The sequence below is a fragment of the Stegostoma tigrinum genome, unplaced genomic scaffold (genome assembly GCF_030684315.1).
Source record: "Stegostoma tigrinum isolate sSteTig4 unplaced genomic scaffold, sSteTig4.hap1 scaffold_322, whole genome shotgun sequence".
In the NCBI taxonomy this organism is placed as follows: Eukaryota; Metazoa; Chordata; class Chondrichthyes; order Orectolobiformes; family Stegostomatidae; genus Stegostoma; species Stegostoma tigrinum.
Window position 1 is genome coordinate 41,721 of NW_026728250.1, and position 20,780 is coordinate 62,500.

The 20,780-nt window shown below is 51.9% G+C and overlaps 1 protein-coding gene across 8 annotated transcripts in view; it reads right to left on the minus strand.

Moving 5' to 3' along the window:
- Window positions 1–658: 658 nt before the first annotated feature.
- sf1 (splicing factor 1) overlaps window positions 659–20,780 on the minus strand; it is a 45,279-nt gene continuing 25,157 nt past the window's right edge. For 2 of the 8 annotated variants that reach the window (XM_059643902.1, XM_059643901.1), the window contains exons 3-12: window positions 18,625–18,700; window positions 13,005–13,157; window positions 11,749–11,838; window positions 11,164–11,347; window positions 10,025–10,140; window positions 9,463–9,570; window positions 9,004–9,181; window positions 8,609–8,819; window positions 7,657–7,840; window positions 1,146–3,001 (exon numbers count right to left, since the gene is read on the minus strand). In XM_059643902.1, the coding sequence (XP_059499885.1) occupies window positions 2,578–3,001; window positions 7,657–7,840; window positions 8,609–8,819; window positions 9,004–9,181; window positions 9,463–9,570; window positions 10,025–10,140; window positions 11,164–11,347; window positions 11,749–11,838; window positions 13,005–13,157; window positions 18,625–18,700 (1,724 nt within the window). In that variant the 3' untranslated portion in view covers window positions 1,146–2,577. Of the gene's footprint in view, window positions 3,002–7,656; window positions 7,841–8,608; window positions 8,820–9,003; window positions 9,182–9,462; window positions 9,571–10,024; window positions 10,141–11,163; window positions 11,348–11,748; window positions 11,839–13,004; window positions 13,158–18,624; window positions 18,701–20,780 lie in introns of all 8 variants that reach the window. The other 6 variants (XM_059643904.1, XM_059643903.1, XM_048524891.2 and 3 more) reach the window with 6 other exon arrangements.

The window sequence follows — 20,780 nt, forward strand, 5'->3', positions numbered from 1 at the left end:
CTTTTATTTTAAAAAATGCACATCCTTGAACGGAGAAGCAGAAATCTGATACATTACAAAGTTAATGTGCAGTTACAGCAAGCAATTAAGAAGGCAATTGGAAGAATATCATTGAGTGCAAGATGAACGGGTGGTTTTGCCACACCCATACAGAATAGTGCAGACAAATTTTAGCCACCTTGCTTAAGCAAGAATATAAATATATCAGCGGTAGTTCAGAGAAGATTGACCTAGACTGATTCCAGGATGAGTCTGCTTAGCTTATCAAGAAAGGTTGGAGGGGTTAGGCCTGTACCCTGAGGAGACCTGACTGGGTGTTGTTTCTTTGTGAGAAAGTTGAGCCATGGCACACCATTTCAAAAATAATGGGTCTCTCACTTAACAGGGTTAGTGCCTGTAAAATTCTCCGTGCGAGGAGCCGGGAAGGTCACTATTTTTAAAAGGTGGAGGTGGATCGACTTCACTTTTAGTTGAGGGGGATGTGGAATGTAGACACTAATCACATTCCTATACGGATAGCAGAATGGACGAGAACACACGAAGGGGATCCTAACTTGTACATTCGCCCACCAACAAGCTCTCTGTGTTGGAAAGTAACAGCACAGAGATCAGCACTGGTCAATAATACCCAGAATGAGTTCAAACTCGACCTCACTGCTTGGAGAAATTTGGATTTTATTTTCTTTTTAAATACAATGAAGTTTTTTCTTTAAAAAAAGATAACTGCAGCACATTCCTTTAACCAAAAAACACACTGTGCATAAGCAGTCTGATTGAGAAATGAGACAAACATGACAGGAGGGGTAAGAAAACGTAAGAGTTTTATTTCATGAACCCTGCACCCACTCCCTCCCTACCGTTCCCCTCCCCCACGTTATTTTCTTTAAACATTTGACATCGAGAAAGAGCATGAGGAAACAATGTGGAAACGTACCAGGGCTTCCAACCTCAAACTCGAGTTAAAAATTTTAAACGCACCACTCCTGCTAGAATGTCGCGCGTACGCAAGAAACCATGAGACAAAAGGTAGTTGGTTAAAATGGGACAGTAACCCGGAGCGGCGAGCCGAGTGTGCTGGAGGGCAGCAGCAGCTCTGGGAATGGCTGCTGTCGGCTCACGGTCTGGCAGTGATTAATAGCCCCCCTTCACTGTCCATCTTCTGGAAAGCAGAGGTTCCATTGCAAGTCCTGCGATTTGGGGAGGGGGTTGGGAAGAGACAGGCCCCCTCTTAATCCTCCTTGCGGCCCCCTCGCTTGCAGCTCCACCTGAGGGAGTGGGGGAAGAGAACGGGAAACACAAGAGAAAATAAACCGCGGCTCAGCGGGTGGGGGAGGGGGAGTGGGAGAAGTTGAGAGCAACAAAAATAAAACGCGACTTGTCATGCAACGCTTACCGCGGCAGTTACGAATGGTTTACATCATTTCACAATAGCAAATAAAAAGAAATTCAACACAAGGTTTAAGAACAAGTCACTGGATGAGACAAAACACTGATCACAGAATGAGTTAGCGACATACAGATTGGCAACAGCAGCCTATTTTTGTTTTGAACAAAGAACTGGGAAGCCATCTTGGACATACGTCTCCATAAAGATTGTGGGGTCACGCGGTGAAAGACAGGATGAACTGTCGCTTTTTTTTTTAAAAAAAGAACAACTACACGGATGTTCGATCTCTCCTCCAGCTCTCTCCCATTATGCAGCCTGCCCCTACAACCATCACCACTCCGAGCAAGAAACAGCACGGGGCAGTCACTCCAACTTTATACAGATGACGTCAATGCCCAGTCCAGTTCCCTGGTGGACTCTCTGTAGAAGGTGCTCAAACACAGGAGATAATCTCACAGGTGGAGGGAAGTACAGCACTGCCAGCCCAGCTTCCAAACGTCTCTCCCAGGACAAGGGTTGGGATGGGGTGGGGTGGGGGGGCCGGGGTTTTTAAAAAGTGTGACCTGGAGACAGCGACTGCACCTGAACCAAACCCCTCCCTGCAATAAGTTAACCACTGGGCAGCCTACCCTGTGCCAGCACAAACAGGTGTCAAACTGCGCTTGGCTGCATGGTGTATGGCTATTTTTCTCCTTATAAACATCTGCACCCCACCCCTGGTGCAAACTGAAGCTTCAGAGACACAGTAAATGGTGCATTTATAACAGACAGAAAAAGAAAGACAGGGAGGGGAGAGAGACAGAGACAGAGAGAGAAACAGAGAGAAAAAGGGGGCGGGGGAGGTAGGGGAGAAGAGAAACAGAGGGAGAGAGTGACAGAGTAAGAAAGAAGGGGAGGGAATGGGGAGAGAGAGAGACAGACAGCTCATGGTCTTAATACTGCTTCTACTCCAGGCCAAACTCCTCTCCACAACCACCGTCTTCATCGAAAGGCTCCGATCGGTTCTATCCCATCGAGGTGCAGAGGCTGTTTGCTAGCAATTTTTTTTTGGTTTAAAAACAGTTTCCTGTTTTCATCCTTTTGTATGATTCTAAAACTTAAAAACAAAATAGCACAAACGTGCCCTGGCAAGATAGGGTGCCAATGGGCAACACTGCGACCCTGGCTCCCTGTAGAGTGAGCTCCTTTCTCTATCTGAACATGGTTCGAGGGTATGGGTATCTGAAATAGAGGTGTCTTAGGTTTGGGGAGGGGGCGGGGGCGGAGCGGGAGGCATGCCAAAGGGCGGCATTCCTGGCACGCCCATCCCCATCATCACAAAGTTGGAGGGGTCCATGGGAGGAGGGGGGGGCGGGGCGTACAACATGCCGGCCGTGCCTGGCGGGGGAGGGGGCGGCGGCGGAGGGGGCGCCCCGGGGGGGAGGGGAGGCTGGACCCCAGGGGGAGGGGGAACCATAGAAGGGGCGGCAGGCATGGGCGGGGGTGGGGCTGCGCTGGAGGCGGGGGCGGGCTGCACCTGGGGCTGCTGCGGCTGAGGTTGCGGAGGCTGAGGCTGCGGCTGCTGCTGCTGCCACGGAGGGACGCTCGCTGCGGTAATCGTCGTGGTGTTGGTATCTGAAAGAGGGGAGAGAAAAAACAAAAACGAGAGAGAGAGGCACAGAGGCAGTCACTTGGAAAGTGAGCGCAAAGCACAAACTGGGCATTCAGCTCCAGGACAGGCTAGTTACTGAGGCAGTGAGACCTCGGTTGTGTTTGCAGTTTGCTGAAGCAGCTGCAAACAGGATGCTCACAGCAAAGCTGCCCACGGCGGCTACAGGGTTTATACAGCACAGCACTGAGGCTGACCCATAGGGAGGACGTCTAATCAACCTGCAAGGTCAGTGCTGACACAGCAACAGAGAGAGAGAGAGATTTCGGGAGGGCAGGACACAGCTCGGGAGAGACACAGAGAGAGAGGGAGAGAGGGAGAAGGGTGCACAGTAAAGAGAGACAAAGAGAAGGATAGAGAGAGCGCGAGAGAGAGAGAGAGATGAGGAAAGGGGGGGACAGAAAGAGAGCATGCGAGACAGTGAAAGGTGACAGCGAGGGCAAGAGCAAGAGTGAGTGCAGACAGGGAAAGGTGAGTGCGAGCGAGAGATAGAGGGCACGCGAGTGAGATGGATAGACACAGGGAACGGTGAGAGAGAGACAGACAGTCGGAGAGGGGGGAAACGGGAGTGAAAGACAGGGAATGGTGACAGAAAGACAAAAAGACGGGGAAAGGTGTGAGGGTGAGAAAGAGAGAGACAGGGCAAGGTGACAGTGTGGGACGAGATAGATAACAGTAGGGGACAGATAGAGAGAGAGAAAGAGAGAGCGAGAGGCGCGCACGAGAGCGAGAGAGAGCGAGAGAGAGGCGCGCGCGCGAGAGCGAGAGGCGCGCGCGCGAGAGCGAGAGGCGCGCGCGCGAGAGCGAGAGGCGCGCGCGCGAGAGCGAGAGGCGCGCGCGCGAGAGCGAGAGGCGCGCGCGCGAGAGCGAGAGGCGCGCGCGCGAGAGCGAGAGGCGCGCGCGCGAGAGCGAGAGGCGCGCGCGCGAGAGCGAGAGGCGCGCGCGCGAGAGCGAGAGGCGCGCGCGCGAGAGCGAGAGGCGCGCGCGCGAGAGCGAGAGGCGCGCGCGCGAGAGCGAGAGGCGCGCGCGCGAGAGCGAGAGGCGCGCGCGCGAGAGCGAGAGGCGCGCGCGCGAGAGCGAGAGGCGCGCGCGCGAGAGCGAGAGGCGCGCGCGCGAGAGCGAGAGGCGCGCGCGCGAGAGCGAGAGGCGCGCGCGCGAGAGCGAGAGGCGCGCGCGCGAGAGCGAGAGGCGCGCGCGCGAGAGCGAGAGGCGCGCGCGCGAGAGCGAGAGGCGCGCGCGCGAGAGCGAGAGGCGCGCGCGCGAGAGCGAGAGGCGCGCGCGCGAGAGCGAGAGGCGCGCGCGCGAGAGCGAGAGGCGCGCGCGCGAGAGCGAGAGGCGCGCGCGCGAGAGCGAGAGGCGCGCGCGCGAGAGCGAGAGGCGCGCGCGCGAGAGCGAGAGGCGCGCGCGCGAGAGCGAGAGGCGCGCGCGCGAGAGCGAGAGGCGCGCGCGCGAGAGCGAGAGGCGCGCGCGCGAGAGCGAGAGGCGCGCGCGCGAGAGCGAGAGGCGCGCGCGCGAGAGCGAGAGGCGCGCGCGCGAGAGCGAGAGGCGCGCGCGCGAGAGCGAGAGGCGCGCGCGCGAGAGCGAGAGGCGCGCGCGCGAGAGCGAGAGGCGCGCGCGCGAGAGCGAGAGGCGCGCGCGCGAGAGCGAGAGGCGCGCGCGCGAGAGCGAGAGGCGCGCGCGCGAGAGCGAGAGGCGCGCGCGCGAGAGCGAGAGGCGCGCGCGCGAGAGCGAGAGGCGCGCGCGCGAGAGCGAGAGGCGCGCGCGCGAGAGCGAGAGGCGCGCGCGCGAGAGCGAGAGGCGCGCGCGCGAGAGCGAGAGGCGCGCGCGCGAGAGCGAGAGGCGCGCGCGCGAGAGCGAGAGGCGCGCGCGCGAGAGCGAGAGGCGCGCGCGCGAGAGCGAGAGGCGCGCGCGCGAGAGCGAGAGGCGCGCGCGCGAGAGCGAGAGGCGCGCGCGCGAGAGCGAGAGGCGCGCGCGCGAGAGCGAGAGGCGCGCGCGCGAGAGCGAGAGGCGCGCGCGCGAGAGCGAGAGGCGCGCGCGCGAGAGCGAGAGGCGCGCGCGCGAGAGCGAGAGGCGCGCGCGCGAGAGCGAGAGGCGCGCGCGCGAGAGCGAGAGGCGCGCGCGCGAGAGCGAGAGGCGCGCGCGCGAGAGCGAGAGGCGCGCGCGCGAGAGCGAGAGGCGCGCGCGCGAGAGCGAGAGGCGCGCGCGCGAGAGCGAGAGGCGCGCGCGCGAGAGCGAGAGGCGCGCGCGCGAGAGCGAGAGGCGCGCGCGCGAGAGCGAGAGGCGCGCGCGCGAGAGCGAGAGGCGCGCGCGCGAGAGCGAGAGGCGCGCGCGCGAGAGCGAGAGGCGCGCGCGCGAGAGCGAGAGGCGCGCGCGCGAGAGCGAGAGGCGCGCGCGCGAGAGCGAGAGGCGCGCGCGCGAGAGCGAGAGGCGCGCGCGCGAGAGCGAGAGGCGCGCGCGCGAGAGCGAGAGGCGCGCGCGCGAGAGCGAGAGGCGCGCGCGCGAGAGCGAGAGGCGCGCGCGCGAGAGCGAGAGGCGCGCGCGCGAGAGCGAGAGGCGCGCGCGCGAGAGCGAGAGGCGCGCGCGCGAGAGCGAGAGGCGCGCGCGCGAGAGCGAGAGGCGCGCGCGCGAGAGCGAGAGGCGCGCGCGCGAGAGCGAGAGGCGCGCGCGCGAGAGCGAGAGGCGCGCGCGCGAGAGCGAGAGGCGCGCGCGCGAGAGCGAGAGGCGCGCGCGCGAGAGCGAGAGGCGCGCGCGCGAGAGCGAGAGGCGCGCGCGCGAGAGCGAGAGGCGCGCGCGCGAGAGCGAGAGGCGCGCGCGCGAGAGCGAGAGGCGCGCGCGCGAGAGCGAGAGGCGCGCGCGCGAGAGCGAGAGGCGCGCGCGCGAGAGCGAGAGGCGCGCGCGCGAGAGCGAGAGGCGCGCGCGCGAGAGCGAGAGGCGCGCGCGCGAGAGAGCGAGAGGCGCGCGCGCGAGAGCGAGAGGCGCGCGCGCGAGAGCGAGAGGCGCGCGCGCGAGAGCGAGAGGCGCGCGCGCGAGAGCGAGAGGCGCGCGCGCGAGAGCGAGAGGGGCGCGCGCGAGAGCGAGGGGCGCGCGCGAGAGCGAGGGGCGCGCGCGAGAGCGAGGGGCGCGCGCGAGAGAGAGAGAGGCGCGCGCGAGAGAGAGAGAGGCGCGCGCGAGAGAGAGAGAGGCGCGCGCGAGAGAGAGAGGCGCGCGCGAGAGAGAGAGAGGCGCGCGCGAGAGAGAGAGAGGCGCGCGCGAGAGAGAGAGGCGCGCGCGAGAGCGAGAGAGGCGCGCGCGAGAGCGAGAGAGGCGCGCGCGAGAGCGAGAGAGGCGCGCGCGAGAGCGAGAGAGGCGCGCGCGAGAGCGAGAGAGGCGCGCGCGAGAGCGAGAGGCGCGCGCGAGAGCGAGAGGCGCGCGCGAGAGCGAGAGGCGCGCGCGAGAGAGAGGCGCGCGCGAGAGAGAGAGGCGCGCGCGAGAGCGAGAGGCGCGCGCGAGAGCGAGAGGCGCGCGCGAGAGCGAGAGGCGCGCGCGAGAGCGAGAGGCGCGCGCGAGAGAGAGAGGCGCGCGCGAGAGAGAGAGGCGCGCGCGAGAGAGAGAGGCGCGCGCGAGAGAGAGAGGCGCGCGCGAGAGAGAGGCGCGCGCGCGAGAGAGAGGCGCGCGCGAGAGAGAGAGGCGCGCGCGAGAGAGAGAGGCGCGCGAGAGAGAGAGAGGCGCGCGAGAGAGAGAGAGGCGCGCGCGAGAGAGAGAGGCGCGCGCGAGAGAGAGAGAGGCGCGCGCGAGAGAGAGAGAGGCGCGCGCGAGAGAGAGAGAGGCGCGCGCGAGAGAGAGGCGCGCGCGAGAGAGAGCGAGAGCGCGAGAGAGAGAGAGCGCGAGAGAGAGAGGCGCGCGCGAGAGAGAGCGAGAGCGCGAGAGAGAGAGAGCGCGAGAGAGAGAGCGAGAGCGCGAGAGAGAGAGAGCGCGAGAGAGAGAGAGCGCGAGAGAGAGCCAGAGAGAGCGAGAGCGCGAGAGAGCGAGAGAGAGCGAGAGAGAGCGAGAGCGCGAGAGAGAGCGAGAGCGCGAGAGAGAGCGAGAGCGCGAGAGAGAGCGAGAGCGCGAGAGAGAGCGAGAGCGCGAGAGAGAGAGCGCGCGAGAGAGAGAGCGCGCGAGAGAGAGAGCGCGCGAGAGAGAGAGAGCGCGAGAGAGAGAGAGCGCGAGAGAGAGAGAGCGCGAGAGAGAGAGCGCGAGAGAGAGAGAGAGAGCGCGAGAGAGAGAGAGAGAAGGTGGGAATGGTGTGAGAGCGAGACAGGGAAAGGTAGGGGTTGGATGGTGTTGTGAGGGGAAGTGGGGGTGGTGAGGGAGGAAGGGCGGGGTGGTGAGGGGTGGGAGGGGAAACAGTTGAGTAGAGGAGGAGAGGACGCAAAGCAGGAGAGGAGGGGACAGGACAAGAAGGGGGAAGGATGGGTCTCATAGGGTGAGAGAGATAAAGAGAGAGGGTGAGACTGAGAGAGAGCAGAAACTAAGATTTTCAGACCGAAGAGCAGCAAATTTTTTTGAAATAAACAAAGACAGGTCACTGCCCATTAACAAGCATTTACTGAAAGTTTTCCAAAAGTAAAACAAAAAAGAAAATGTAGAAATGCATCCTTACTCACTCTGTTGCCAGGGTAAGGGTGCACTGGAGGCCATACTGCTGCTGGGTTGTGGCGGCTGCTGCTGTTGCTGGGCCTGCTGTTGTTGCCAGGGTGGGATGGGGCCACTGGGTGGGGGTGGAGGTTGGCTGGCTGGAGGTGGGGGTGGTGGTGGTAACATGCCCATCGGATGGTGCATCATATCTGTCAAAGAGAGACAAAAAGCGTTCGGTTAAGTTCAGGCAGAACACGGAGCGCCAACAGCTCAGCCTCAGTTCACCTATAACATTCTTGCAGGATGGACACAGACGTTTCAGTACAACTTGTCCACGCCAACTAGAAATCCTAAACTAATCCAGTCCCATTTTCCAGCATTTGGCCCATATCCCTCTAAACCCTTCCTAGTCATGTACCCATCCAGATGCCTTTTAAATGTTGTAATTGTACCAGCCTCCACCACTTCCTCCGGCAGCTCTCATGCACCACTTGTGTAGGAAAGCTGGCCCTTAGGTCCCTTTAACTCTTGCCCCTCTCACCTTAAACCTACACCCTCTAGTTTTACTCCTCAACCTTGGGGAAAAGGCAATGGCAATTCACTGTATCTACGCTCCTGATGATTTTATAAATCACCATGAGATCACCCCTCAGCCTCTGACGCTCCAGGGATAAACAACCCAACCTATCCTTGTAGCATCTTCCCCACTGCTGCAATATCTTTTTTAAAATACGCCTACGTTATCTTCGCATTCTTAAGACGTACGGCATTGTGTCAGAGTGTGCTCAGCCACCCTCTCCCACACCATCAACCCTATCCTCCCAAGCAACAAAATCCCCACCCACTACAAATGCAGGGGGAAGGAACAGAGAGAGACACCAAGCTGCAGGTCTGTACTGGTCTTTCATCAACCACAAACCTACAGATGCCTTTCAAACTTGGCTGAGGCAACGCACCCTTGCAGTTTTTTTACTTACTCATGGGCGGGTGCACAGGGTGGTGGCCCTGGCTCATCGGAGGTGGAGGCGGCTGCATCCAAGGAGGCGGAGGCCCATTAGGGTTGGGTGGCAGCGGATGGCCACTCATGCTGGGCATGGGAGGGGGGAAACCCGGGTGCGGCCCACCGTGCATCCCGTGGTAGGGTCTGTTGGCGTCAGAGGGACCGGTGCTCATCCACGGAGGTCTGCTCTGTAAAGAAGAGGAGCAAAGTCAAGACAGTGTAACATAACGGCGGATTAACCCTGTTCTCTCATGCTCCCGAACAAGAAGGGCACAGAGAGACCGAGCGAACACAAAGGGAAGCACAAACATTTACTGACGCCATGCAGTTGTAGATCACATTGGGCACCACAGAGGGGAACTCCACACTCACCGGAAGTTGCTGCTGACTGCTGGCTGGCCCAGAGGTCCGTGGTACACTCGGCTGCGTGGAGCTTGTGTGTGCCGAGGATGATGATGCTGGCACTGGAGCTTCTCCCAGCTCTGCCATTAGCGACAGGTACTCCTTGTCCATTCGTGCCTTGTCTTGAGCAGACTGCGGGTCTCCTGGCCTGTTGGAATGAAGCCCCATTGCAAAGGGTGAACCATACAGCAGGGACACACAAGGATAACAAACAATCCAACTGTTAAGGTGCTCAATGCGCACAATATCTGGTTATACAGCAGTCCCTCAGACAAACGTTTGACCCATAACAAAAATCCCAATGATGCTGTACCTCTGATTCACATACTGCTACTGAATCCAGCCTCCTAAAACAGCAACAATTCTCTGCATACATCTCAAAACCCCCAAACAATGAAGGACAGGGTATCACAGCACTAACTTACTGACCTGGAGAATTTGCAGTCAGAAGCAATGTGGCCTGCCCCACCACATTTCGTACACAGCGTCGTGTTGGTGATACTCCTGGGCTCTGTGCTCTGCCATGGTCTCAGTATCCTACACAGCAGGAAGAGGAAATATAGCCACATAAAAACCTCTCATCTTCCTGGGCGCTCCCAGAAAATGGACATGGCAAGCGTTGCCAGGTAGAATGCCTATTCAGAGGTGAAACCTTGATCTGTAAGCAAGTGTGGCCAGTTGTAAAGCCAAGTGCTGCTTACAGACCACCAGAACATTAGCAATCGCTTCAAACACAAGGATACCCACTATAAGAAAAAAGCAAACCTATGTGGACCCTGCATCTGGAATTTCTGTTCTTGGCATGTGGATGCCATTAGCAAGGCTAGCAGTTGCCCGTCTCGAAATACCCCTTTAGCTAAGCAGGTCTCTTGGCCAGTGCACAGGGCAGTTCAGAGCTGGCCACACTGTTGTGGGTCTGGAAACACTTCTAGGCCAAAAGCCTTCCTCTTGTACAGTCTAGGAGCTAGAATCCTGAATGACCAGCCCTCACCTGTTGTCATCCTCACGGAGAGTGCCATTGAGGCGAGCTAGCTCTCTCAGCTGCATCTTCCGCAGGTCGTTTTGATCCTCTGGGGTTTCAATACCTTGCTTCAGGATACCTCGGATCTAGCGAGAACAAGCAGCCCTATTAAAAACAGGCCAGTACATTGTCCCCTTTCTTACTGGGTGCTCACCCATCACCGACAGGGAACAGCAGGTTCGTTTTTGATTTGTTAAAACTGCAGTGTCTTGTGGTAAAGGTCTCACAGAGGCTCCAAAATGCCCTGAATATAGTGAATGCCTTTGAAGTGAGCTCGCTGCTGTGTAAGATAGGGCATTGAGAACAAGATCAAGCTAACAGAACTTATACTTTTATATCATCGCTAAGACAACTGAAACACGTCAAGCCTCTGTGTCACAGGACACTGATGAAGGTTCAAAATACCGTATTATTTGGAAATTTGGGTTTTGAACCATGTTTTAAGTTTGATTTGTATTTCTGTATTAAGATGAGAAGGACTTAGCTTAATTTTGGAGTTGCAAGTGTGTTCTGGGGAGTCTCGCAATGTTTTCATATGCACTCTTAAGACTTTTAAATAAACCCCACGCCCCGGGTGAAAATTGCTTTAGAAAGCATGAGTGAAAGGAAAAAAACATTGCTTCCTTACAAAAAGGCATTCTACAACACAGGGAGAAACAGAATATTCCCTCATTGAAAGAGCAACCTACGTTAGGTAGTGGACAGATCCTGTAAAAGAGAACAAGCCTATGGCAAAGCTGACGTTAAGGTTAGCAATCTTTATCATCCACAATGTCAAGAAACATCGGAAAGATGGCATCTAACTTCTACGGGCACAACTGGAGTTTATAGGTCAGAAAGCCTAATGGCCAGGAAACCTGGATTCTCCTGTTACTGTTTACCATTAGGGATGTCCCCAATGAGGTCCCAGAATAGCTATACAGCCATAAGGACGAATTAAAGGAGGTACTAATTATTACCCAGTGACCCACTCTAGAAAGGGAATGAGACTTCAGACAAGGCAGCCTGCTAGCACAAACTGGCCTGACGAGACAGGGTCACAGATGGCTCCTAACAGGATGGTTTTGACACAGGAAGAGTTGCGTCCATTTGAGCATGTGCCCTCTAACCTGCTCCACTGCCTTCTTCACATTCTCCATTGTGTTCGCAGTGACCAGAGCATGCAGCGGTTCATCTTCCCCCGGCAGCATCTGTCCATCTTTCCGGCCCACCTTGCCCTCCTTCACTGAGCCTTTCCCTCGGATCATGATTTTGGCATTGCATTCTTTCTCAATATTCTTCAACGTGTTGCCTCTGAAAAAGACAAAAGGGGAGCATCAGAGAGAGGGGCCTAGGCACAACAAACCAAGGATGGTAGCACCTCATCACAAGTTCTCTAGTCAAGGCGCTCCAGAATGGGAAACCAGCCCAGGGCAAGATTCAGATGCCACACCAACACAATTCATAGTGATGCAAAATGGTTCACAGCCAATGAACATGATGATTCAGCCCATTCTCTTTCTGTGATTGTAAAGCACAAGGAGCACCCTCACCTCACAATGTATGGGCAAGCCCCCCAGAGTACTAAAACCAATGACACACACCCCCCACCACCCAAAGAGCTTACTTCCCACACAAACTTGAGAATAGGGCCAGAGTCTGGGTCCAATCAGCAGGCCAACAAAGTTTATCAGGGCCAGAGCAGGCCATAATACCTGGGTCCAATCAGCAGGCCAACAAAGTTTATCTCTGGGTATTCATCCTGTGGGATCATCACTTTGTCACTCACACGTGTGGCTGGTGGCCTGCAGGAAAGGAAGTAAAGGTTAATGGCATCTGTACACAGAGGCATCAAGAGATAAGTTATCATTACAAAGTGCAACAGGCCAAGGATTGGGTGAATGACTCATGAGACAACAGTTCAAGTTCAGTTGCTGCAGTTCCCACACTCCATTCAAGCAGAGAAAGGGTTCATGCCCCGCTATTTCACATCCATTCAAGGCTCTTGTTTCAAGGTACTGTCAGCAGTTAGGCACAGCTGCCCCTTTATTTCAGATATCAGTTTAAAAATGGTGCATTAAAGCCATTTCAAGTTTCACCCTGTAGTGTCTTCTACCATCCATTAACCTGCACATTCTCACACTCAGCTCCTGGTCAGGTCACAGATTTTAACTGGTATTGTTTGAGGGTGTAGGCATGCTCGCTGAGCCGATGTGTTTGAGTGCAGAAATTTTGTCACCTTGCTAGGTAACATTATCAGCGCACCTCCTGTGAAGCCTCAGTGCTCTGTCCCTCGTTATCTAGAATGGTCGGCAACACTTACAATTCTGTTTCTCAGTAGTTTGTATATCCAACAAACATATTGACCTGGACCCGATGTACAAACCATTGAGAAACAAAACCGGAACGTCATACCAACCACCCCAGCAAACTGAGACATAACAAACGGGACAGAGCACCGACGTTTCACAGGAGGCACATTTGTGGTGATACCAAGTTGGGTAACAAAACGTCTGCAACCCAATACATTGGCTCGGCAAGCAAATCTACAACCTCATCCACAACCCAAATCTTCTCAAACTCTTTATACTGTTATTGCTTCTTATTCACCTAAGACTCTCACAGAAGAATCAGCCTCACATTCAAATCAGTCATGATCTTAAAAAACCATGAAGACACAAGATGGTGCCACTGTACAGAGCACACTGTAATCACCTATTTCCAATGCTCAGTCATGTAATATCTCAAGATCCAGAGTAATTGCCTGCCTTACACTCTCCTCCACACTGAAGGCTCAGCTACACACTCTAACTTTTCACTACCCTCAGCCTCCAACAATCTTGCATCTTTAAACAATCTTCCTTCAAATGATGCCTTTACTGTAAGCTTCCTGGTTCGCTCCCACTTCTGCACCTCCCCACCCAACTCACTAGTTGAACTTCCCAACCTCCCATACACAGGACCAACTTACTTGTAATCCGCTGGTGGTTTGAAATCAGGGTTGAGGGCAATCATCTCCTGAATGAGGTTGTGTCTCTCCTCTTCCAATTTCTTCCGAGTTCTGAACTCGCGAGTGTTGAGCCTCTTGCCCTCGCTGTTGTAGATTGGCTCAGGAGAGGGGGACCTGTGCAGGGATCAAAAGTTGTCAGAACCACCTTACTCGTGAGCCATGCATCTTAGTAACTCTACTGCAGCAAATGTTTTAAAAAGCACCTCTCCTACGCTTCCCTAATCCTCTCAAGATTAGTTACCATGGTTCTTAAACACTTGGTCTGAGATGCCGAAATAAGCAAGTTGTTGTTAGCCTGAGCTGCGAGTTGAGTTCTTAAATTGTTGAACAGGTTAACACCGCTGGTTGTAGACGACAAATACCACTCAAAGTGCTCACGCCCACATCGACACTGTATGATTGGAGAGGCAATAAACTACATTAAAATTGAGCTGGTTTTGATTTGTGCTAAAGGCTGTGAACAGGGAGTTAATGAGACAGACTTAAGAGATTGAAAAAAAATCAGGTAACATTTTTCATTCTAAAACCAACGAGGTCAGCTGAAAACCACCAGGATACCCTCTTGTTAACTGAGCCAGCTCAAAAACCCCCAATGGGAGTCCTCGCCAGATCATTCAAACCAACACAGCATGTGCAGGAGCTCACTCACAATTGGGGCAAGCACGAGCCGAGTTACGTGAGGACGCAAACCCAGCAGAGCTACCTGTGGGTCAGGGATTTTTTTTTTGCAATAACAGTTTTGCTTTCTTTTTGACAAAAATAAATGTTGTTGCTTTATGGAACCTGAGGTGTTTACTAATTAGCAAAGGGCAAATTGAACCTTCACCATGACTCCCCAGGCTCTGCGGTTTGTACCTTCATAGCCAAGATACTAATACTGTTCAGCATCCTGCAATAGACCCAGTGACTCCCTCCGTCCCCAGGGTTTCCCTGAATTTAAGGCTGGTTGTAGAACCATCTAGAACAGAATGGAAAATAACCCTCCCCTGAGAGACTGCCAAAGTGAGAGGTGTGAGCGCAGAGAGAGTAGGGGGGAGAGAGAGCGGGAAACAAACTACACCAAGAAACATTAAGATGAATGTCAGTGAGCTGTTTGGGAGTCAAATGCAGCAACTCTATGCCAGCAGACACGTAGCTCAGAGGTTCGGCTGGCTGCCAAAGTGTTGTGGGGGTTCATGCAGGAAGACTGATGGTGGCATGCACAGATCAAGCTCAGAGATCAGGAAAGTAAACCCAAGGCTTTGGAGGCCAACTCGCTCCCATGGAAATGCAGGGATCTAGTCTCTGTTGGAAGTTCTCTCAGTCATATATCAGCAGCCTTCCTACAGTCAGGGAAAGGTCTGTCTCAAAAGCTGCTGCCAGCACAGAAGCGATGCGTCAGCCCCCTTCCCCAAGCTGGGGTACCAGACGCCTATGGATGGTGCATTACCAGGAGTGAGCCTACCCCATGCTATACCCTAACATACCCCATTTTGCTCCTCCAAGTGGTTTTTGATCTCTGATCACAGACTCGGTCAACAAGAGATGTACCCGTGTGTTTTATTTTCTCACCCCCTAACCCCCTCCCCTCCAAGAAACTGGGATCTGTTCGATAACTTAGCAATAATAGGTTGGGTGCTGTCTTATTCTGTGATGACCTCATAAGGAGGCAAGACAAAAGGTTAGAGGCTTTAATTACATCTTGAGCTAGCAGATTAGAAATCTACTGGCAATAACATTAAATCTGTACACAACTCATTTAAAAAAATCATACTAAAACAGAAGGAAAATAAAAAAATTGCTACTGGCTGATACATGCTTCAGATTGAGAAGTTAAAAAGGAGTTATTCAAGACACTTTATGGCCTTTTCCAGTTTCTTCAGGTATCGACTGAAGGGATGCAACCTGTTCTCCTGGACTTAACTAGTTTTGCTACTCTTCAGAGCAGTTTCTGTGCTAAAGAGACATGTTAAGCTTGGCTAGCAGTCCCAGACTGCTTCGCTCCCCTCTCTTTCCTCTTGGATATACAATTAAATGAAAAAAAGTATAAATGGTCAGGAAAAGTACAGCTTCTTTCCAAACCATGCAATACAGGCTTGGATCCCACGTAGCGCACCTGTAAACCCTGCTATTAGTTTAGACTAAATACAAATTTCAAAAGATTTTTAAAGAGGAGTCAACAAAGGGGGATTTTGATTAAAAAGGATATCGGGTGGAGAACTGGGGGAGTGGTTTATACGTCAGTAAAAATAGGGTTACACATTTCAAACTTGTAAACACAGGCCTCAGCATTTCCAGGGTTGCAACAAATGGTTTCCACTTTGAGTGCAATTTGGCACATTGCAGCACCTGATTAGAATTAATTTAGTCTGTCGTTGCTTCAAATCTATTCGCACTAAGTTGGCCCAAAGATAATCAAAGCATCAAGTGAGTATCCAATCGGAGTGAGAATGAAACCTTTGGCGTGCACGTAAAGGGAATGCAAATAGACGTGCATACACCGGTGCAACCCTAAGAACTTGAGGCCCCTTTCTGGATACCTTGCTAGTTAAAGAGTCATCACTTTTAGTATCAATAGCTGTTGGTCAAGTACCATCCATCTCAAGCTAAAACTCGTGCAGCTTCAGCTAACCAAAACCAAATTTGACTTAAAAATTAAGACACTGAGTTACTAGAATGGTCATCAACATATTTACAAAATGGAAAATATTATCAGTCTGCCCTGTGCTAAGAGTAGCCACCGGAAAACAACTGGTCCTGCAGCCAGCCATTTGACCTACTTTATTCACTACAGAACCCAGAACCCTCTGAACTTTCTACATTCAGATCTTTCTGGAAAGTTGACTTCTGTGAATGCAGCAAATTATTCTAGCTAGAACAAAGTCGCATATACACAAAAACAGGTAATCCATCGTGAAGTGCCTAAACCACTTAACTGGTCCTGTCATTCAGCCTTATTTTCTCCCTGTGCTTTGGAAGGGACTGGATCGCTGGGGTGTTAGATTCCTGATCACCAATACTTCAATGCCATTTTCCAAACTGTTGTGTACTGGGAGATTTTACAAAAGGCATTGTATCCCAGCCTCTTACACCACAACTGTCCCTGGGGAAATGTGCAAGAAAAATCCCCTCTGCTCCCAAAGAAACAGACGCCAAGTTCCAGACCCCAACCTTTGCAGCAGTGAGCTTGACTCAATGTTAAACTGCATGTGGGCACATGGCTACAGTACAAAGCCAGAGCTGCCGTGTTAATTAATGGCCAGTACTAACATCTGACCCCCAGCTCACACTGCTTATGGCAGTCAGGCTGCAGCAGGGAGATTTGCTCTTGGGCTGATGAGGAGACGAACAAAACCATGCCTAGTAATTTTCTTTGGAACTTGATGCACACGACTCCCACCTGCCACAGGCAAAATGCCAGGGGATTCTCACTGCAAGGAAAGGGAAGCACTGAGATTGACAAAGTCACATCAATTCTTAATTGTTGTGAGAAACTGGAAGCTTTGACCTGAAGATCCATGATATCTGACTATATCAATACGCAAGTTGAAATGGAGCGTCACAGACAGGAGTTAGCACCTGCCTGTTGATATCAATCTCACTGAAGCTTTCACTGGCTCTGACAGGAGGGAGCAGGTCATAAGCAATGATCACATTCCATACCAGGACGGGGAGACCTGACAGCATATGCTCCATCAGAAGACACTTCATGTCCACAGAAATCAAGCCCCAGGGCAGACTAGGTTCAGACTACAAATGCCCTGAGAGAACCCAACTAAACTAGGATTTCAAACAAACAGAGGCTGGGCAGTAATGCAGGGGTCTCTTGGCCCGGTCACTCGTGCCTGAATTGTAACCATGGCTGACGCTCTGGCACCACCAACCCCAAAATCTCAGTGTGCACCGCGGCAGGGAGGTCACTTTTGGAAGGGAATCCGTATTTGACAACTACCCAACTGAAATGTCTATCCAACCTCAAGAGGAATATCTTTGTTGACTGGCAGGCACTCGGTTCTTTAAGTTGGCCTCTCTACTGCCACTCTAACAGCTGAAAGCAGGAGGGCTGACAGGACCAGTGGATTTCCTAAACAATTGGGAGCATTATAGACTGTTGGCGAACATGCAAGAAAGGGAGGTCAGAACAAGAAAGCCAACATGTTTTTCTCTCATCAATGCAAAAAAAATCTGTTACTCATTTAAGAACTTAATTTACAGTTTAACAACTACTCCGGGACAGCTGTGGTCACTTCCTAACAGCATCAAGCGAAAGGGGCAGCAAACCAAAAGAGAAAAACAAGTAAATAAATAAAATTTTCACCAAGTCAAAAGTTGAACCAAAACCAGCACCAGAAACTGCTCAAACTACAATGGGATTGAAATTGTTGATTTATTCATTAAAATAGAAAATAAAACTGTTAAGTAAGCAAATGGAGAACAAAATAAATTCTGAATTACATTGACCGTTTAAAAGGTTCTGAGGCAAGTTACTATTCACCATGCACTGAAAACAATCAAGGTGCTTTGCACCTTAACACATTTAAAATGAGATATTGGGAGGAAATCATAATGTTAACAAGGCTGGTCTGAGATTCAGTTGAGTTTATAGCAGTGAAACAGGAAGGGGTAAAGAGGCCATTTTCAGAATCAGAGAGCTGCTTAAGACAGATGTACATAACACTGTTGATGAGGAAGAGCCAAGTCATAGAAAGCCAACAGCAGGAACGCACCTCCCCCTACCGCCACCCCCCCCCCCCCCCCAACCAACATACTACCATCAGCAAGGGGCTATGTTTTGTTTTGTGGGAAGAGGAGGGTCCTGCCAGATGGGAGGGGTTGACTGGGCCTTTGTTTTGAATCCAGGGAGTTTGTTACCTTCAGGAGAAAGTGGGGCTCTCATTAAACCCAGTATCACTGACCCCCACCAGGTGACATATCGGACTGACAAAGTGACAACAGCTGTGGGAGGAGGTACCTAAGTTCATCATAAGCAGTGCTTTGAGGGGAGGTCAAGCCATGTCTGTTCCCACGCTTCTGCTTGGGGACTGGGGTGAGGGGTATGCCTAACAAAAGGCCTGGGAGTTTGCAAAAGGGAAACTGGGGAAAAATCCCTCAGAATATTGAAGTCTGGGATAAGAGGTGATTGTACAAGGCAATACTGAGCAGAGTAGGAAGTGGAAGAGAGAGAGGTGAGGGAGGGAGACAGCCAACACATTATGTGGCAAAGGGGCCTGCATTAATTGCTGAAAGGTTGCCAAATTGCGACATTCTGGTTACGATCTTGGCCCGATCTACCTCACTCTTTCAAAGAAATGCACATAAAACTATGAACTGAGACCACAGCTGTCCCTCACCCCCAGTTCATTTTATATTTTTTAAAAATTTTGAAAGAAAGTGATTAATCCATTAATCTTGAGAGAACAAAATAAACGTAAATGGTGACCATTTCCATTCCTGTACTGAAAATAGCATTAAGGTAAAAGGATACCATAAACATGAGATTAACCAATTCCAATAACAAACCACATCACACATTTCTTATGCGATGACACCAAGTATTGAAAAGGAAAATTGTTACTGTCAGCTGGTTTAAAACTTTCCCAACCTGTCCTCAGGGTTTGGGGGGATACCAAGGTCTCCAGTACGCAGTTTGCGGGTCAGGTCTTCAATCTGAAGTTGCACTGGAAGAAACCAGGTTAGGAAAAAAAGGACGGAAAAGAAAAGTTACATAAATTCTCAAATCGTTATCAAAACACAGCACGGAGCTTTGGAGGCACAGTGCAATGAATGTTTCAAAAACAGCATCAACATTTCGTCAAAAATAAGAACAAGATATCAGTAATGAAATTTAAGACACCAACTTGCAACACAATCCTAATATAGGATAACTTTTTAAACACGTGCTCTGTAACAGTATCAAAAAGAACAGGATTACAGCTAGGAAAGGTCCATATTAGGGTTGCCACAATATGAAAACAATTTTGTTAGAAATACAAAGTTTAATTTGAGTCCGTAGTTTGCTGCCCCTTCAGGGCTGGAAGGATTGGTTTCCATTATGTTAAGACTGATTAAAGTAGGTCTTCTGGCCTAGCCGTCACTCTGTCAGGAGTAAAGAAGGCAAACTTAACAGTAAACTTGTAAAGAACAATTAATTTTTCAGACGCATTTTCCCAAAATAACGGCTTAGCAATAAGTAACCGAAAACATCCACTGCAGACATTTCCATTTCGGGGACACAGGAAGCTTGACAATGCAGAAAAATGTAATCCAATTCCAATGTATCCAACAGAATTGGGAAGAAGGTACAGCAGGGCAAAGGGAATGCATTGCTGGCCCACCAGATCAAGATTCGGGGCAAGTGGGAATGTGATACTTCCAGCCCTGTTGCTGCCGCCAGTCAGGCCTGCTAATTCAACTTCTTGGACCATTTACAGTTCAATTTGAAAGCTAAGTACAGGTGGAACCTGCTAAATTTAACTTAACACTCAAGAACAAGACAGTGTTGGAACCTGGTAGTCATGCACAGCACTTTCATGAAAGACAAACCTCAGTAAAGCTAAAGAGGGCACAAATGTTTTTCTTGGCAAAGAAATGAATCAATTAATTAAAGCGCTTCAAACAATCAGAAAACACATTGCCATTTTTACAGGTTACTCAGTTTACAACATTGCAGACTAGCTGAGACACGAAATAACGTTTACTGATCCGTGGGAAGACAAATCAGCCGGATTTCATTCTGTCACCTCCTTACTAAGCGGTCAGGCAGAAATGAAAATAGGGATCACTCGCCCCTCAACACTGTTCACTTTTGCCAGTTGTGAAGGAGGGACTCAAACTGGGCATTTTTTTCACTTCCCAGACAACAGCAACTGGTGAACAGGAATAAAATGTGACTGTAATACTTGACATCCCAAATCCACAAGAAGTGAACACCATGTACATTTCAGCAGCAAAAGACCACAAAGTATTTCAGTCAAGTAAATGGCTGTGTACCAACTAGACATCATATTTGGCAGAAGCCTCTCTTCTGGCACAGTTTACTTTATAGACAAAGTGCAGGCTTAGCACTGAGCAGCAGTCATCCCAGTTGAACATTTCTGTCAAGTAGCCAATTATATTAAGGATTCTCAGCACAACTCTCCATGACTGTACGCTCAACCATCTTCAGAAGCAGCCGTTCGTCAGGGGTAACTTTCACCTGACTCACCTCTTCAGTTCTGACGGTTTTGTGAGGCAGAGTTAGAGGAATAAAAACCTCCAACATTGTAAATTTGGATCAATCTGGCTGTTCAGAAGCAGGTATTGATAAGACAAAGAGAGACAAACAGACAGAGAGAGAGAGAGAGAGAGAGAGAGAGAGAGAGAGAGAGAGAGAGAGAGAGAGACGCACACACACAAACAGAGAGAAAGAGAGAGACACACACACAAACAGAGAGAAAGAGAGGGACACAGAGAGAGAGGGACACAGAGAGAGAGAGAGAGACACACAAACAGAGAGAGACAGACACACACAGCAGAGAGACAGACACACACACACAAACAGCAGAGACACACACAAACAGAGAGAGACACACACAAACAGAGAGAGACACACACAAACAGAGAGAGACACACACAAACAGAGAGAGACACACACAAACAGAGAGAGACACACACACACAGACACACACACACACAGAGGATACACACACAGAGAGAGGACGGACACACACACACACACACACACACACACACACACAGAGGACACACACACACACACAC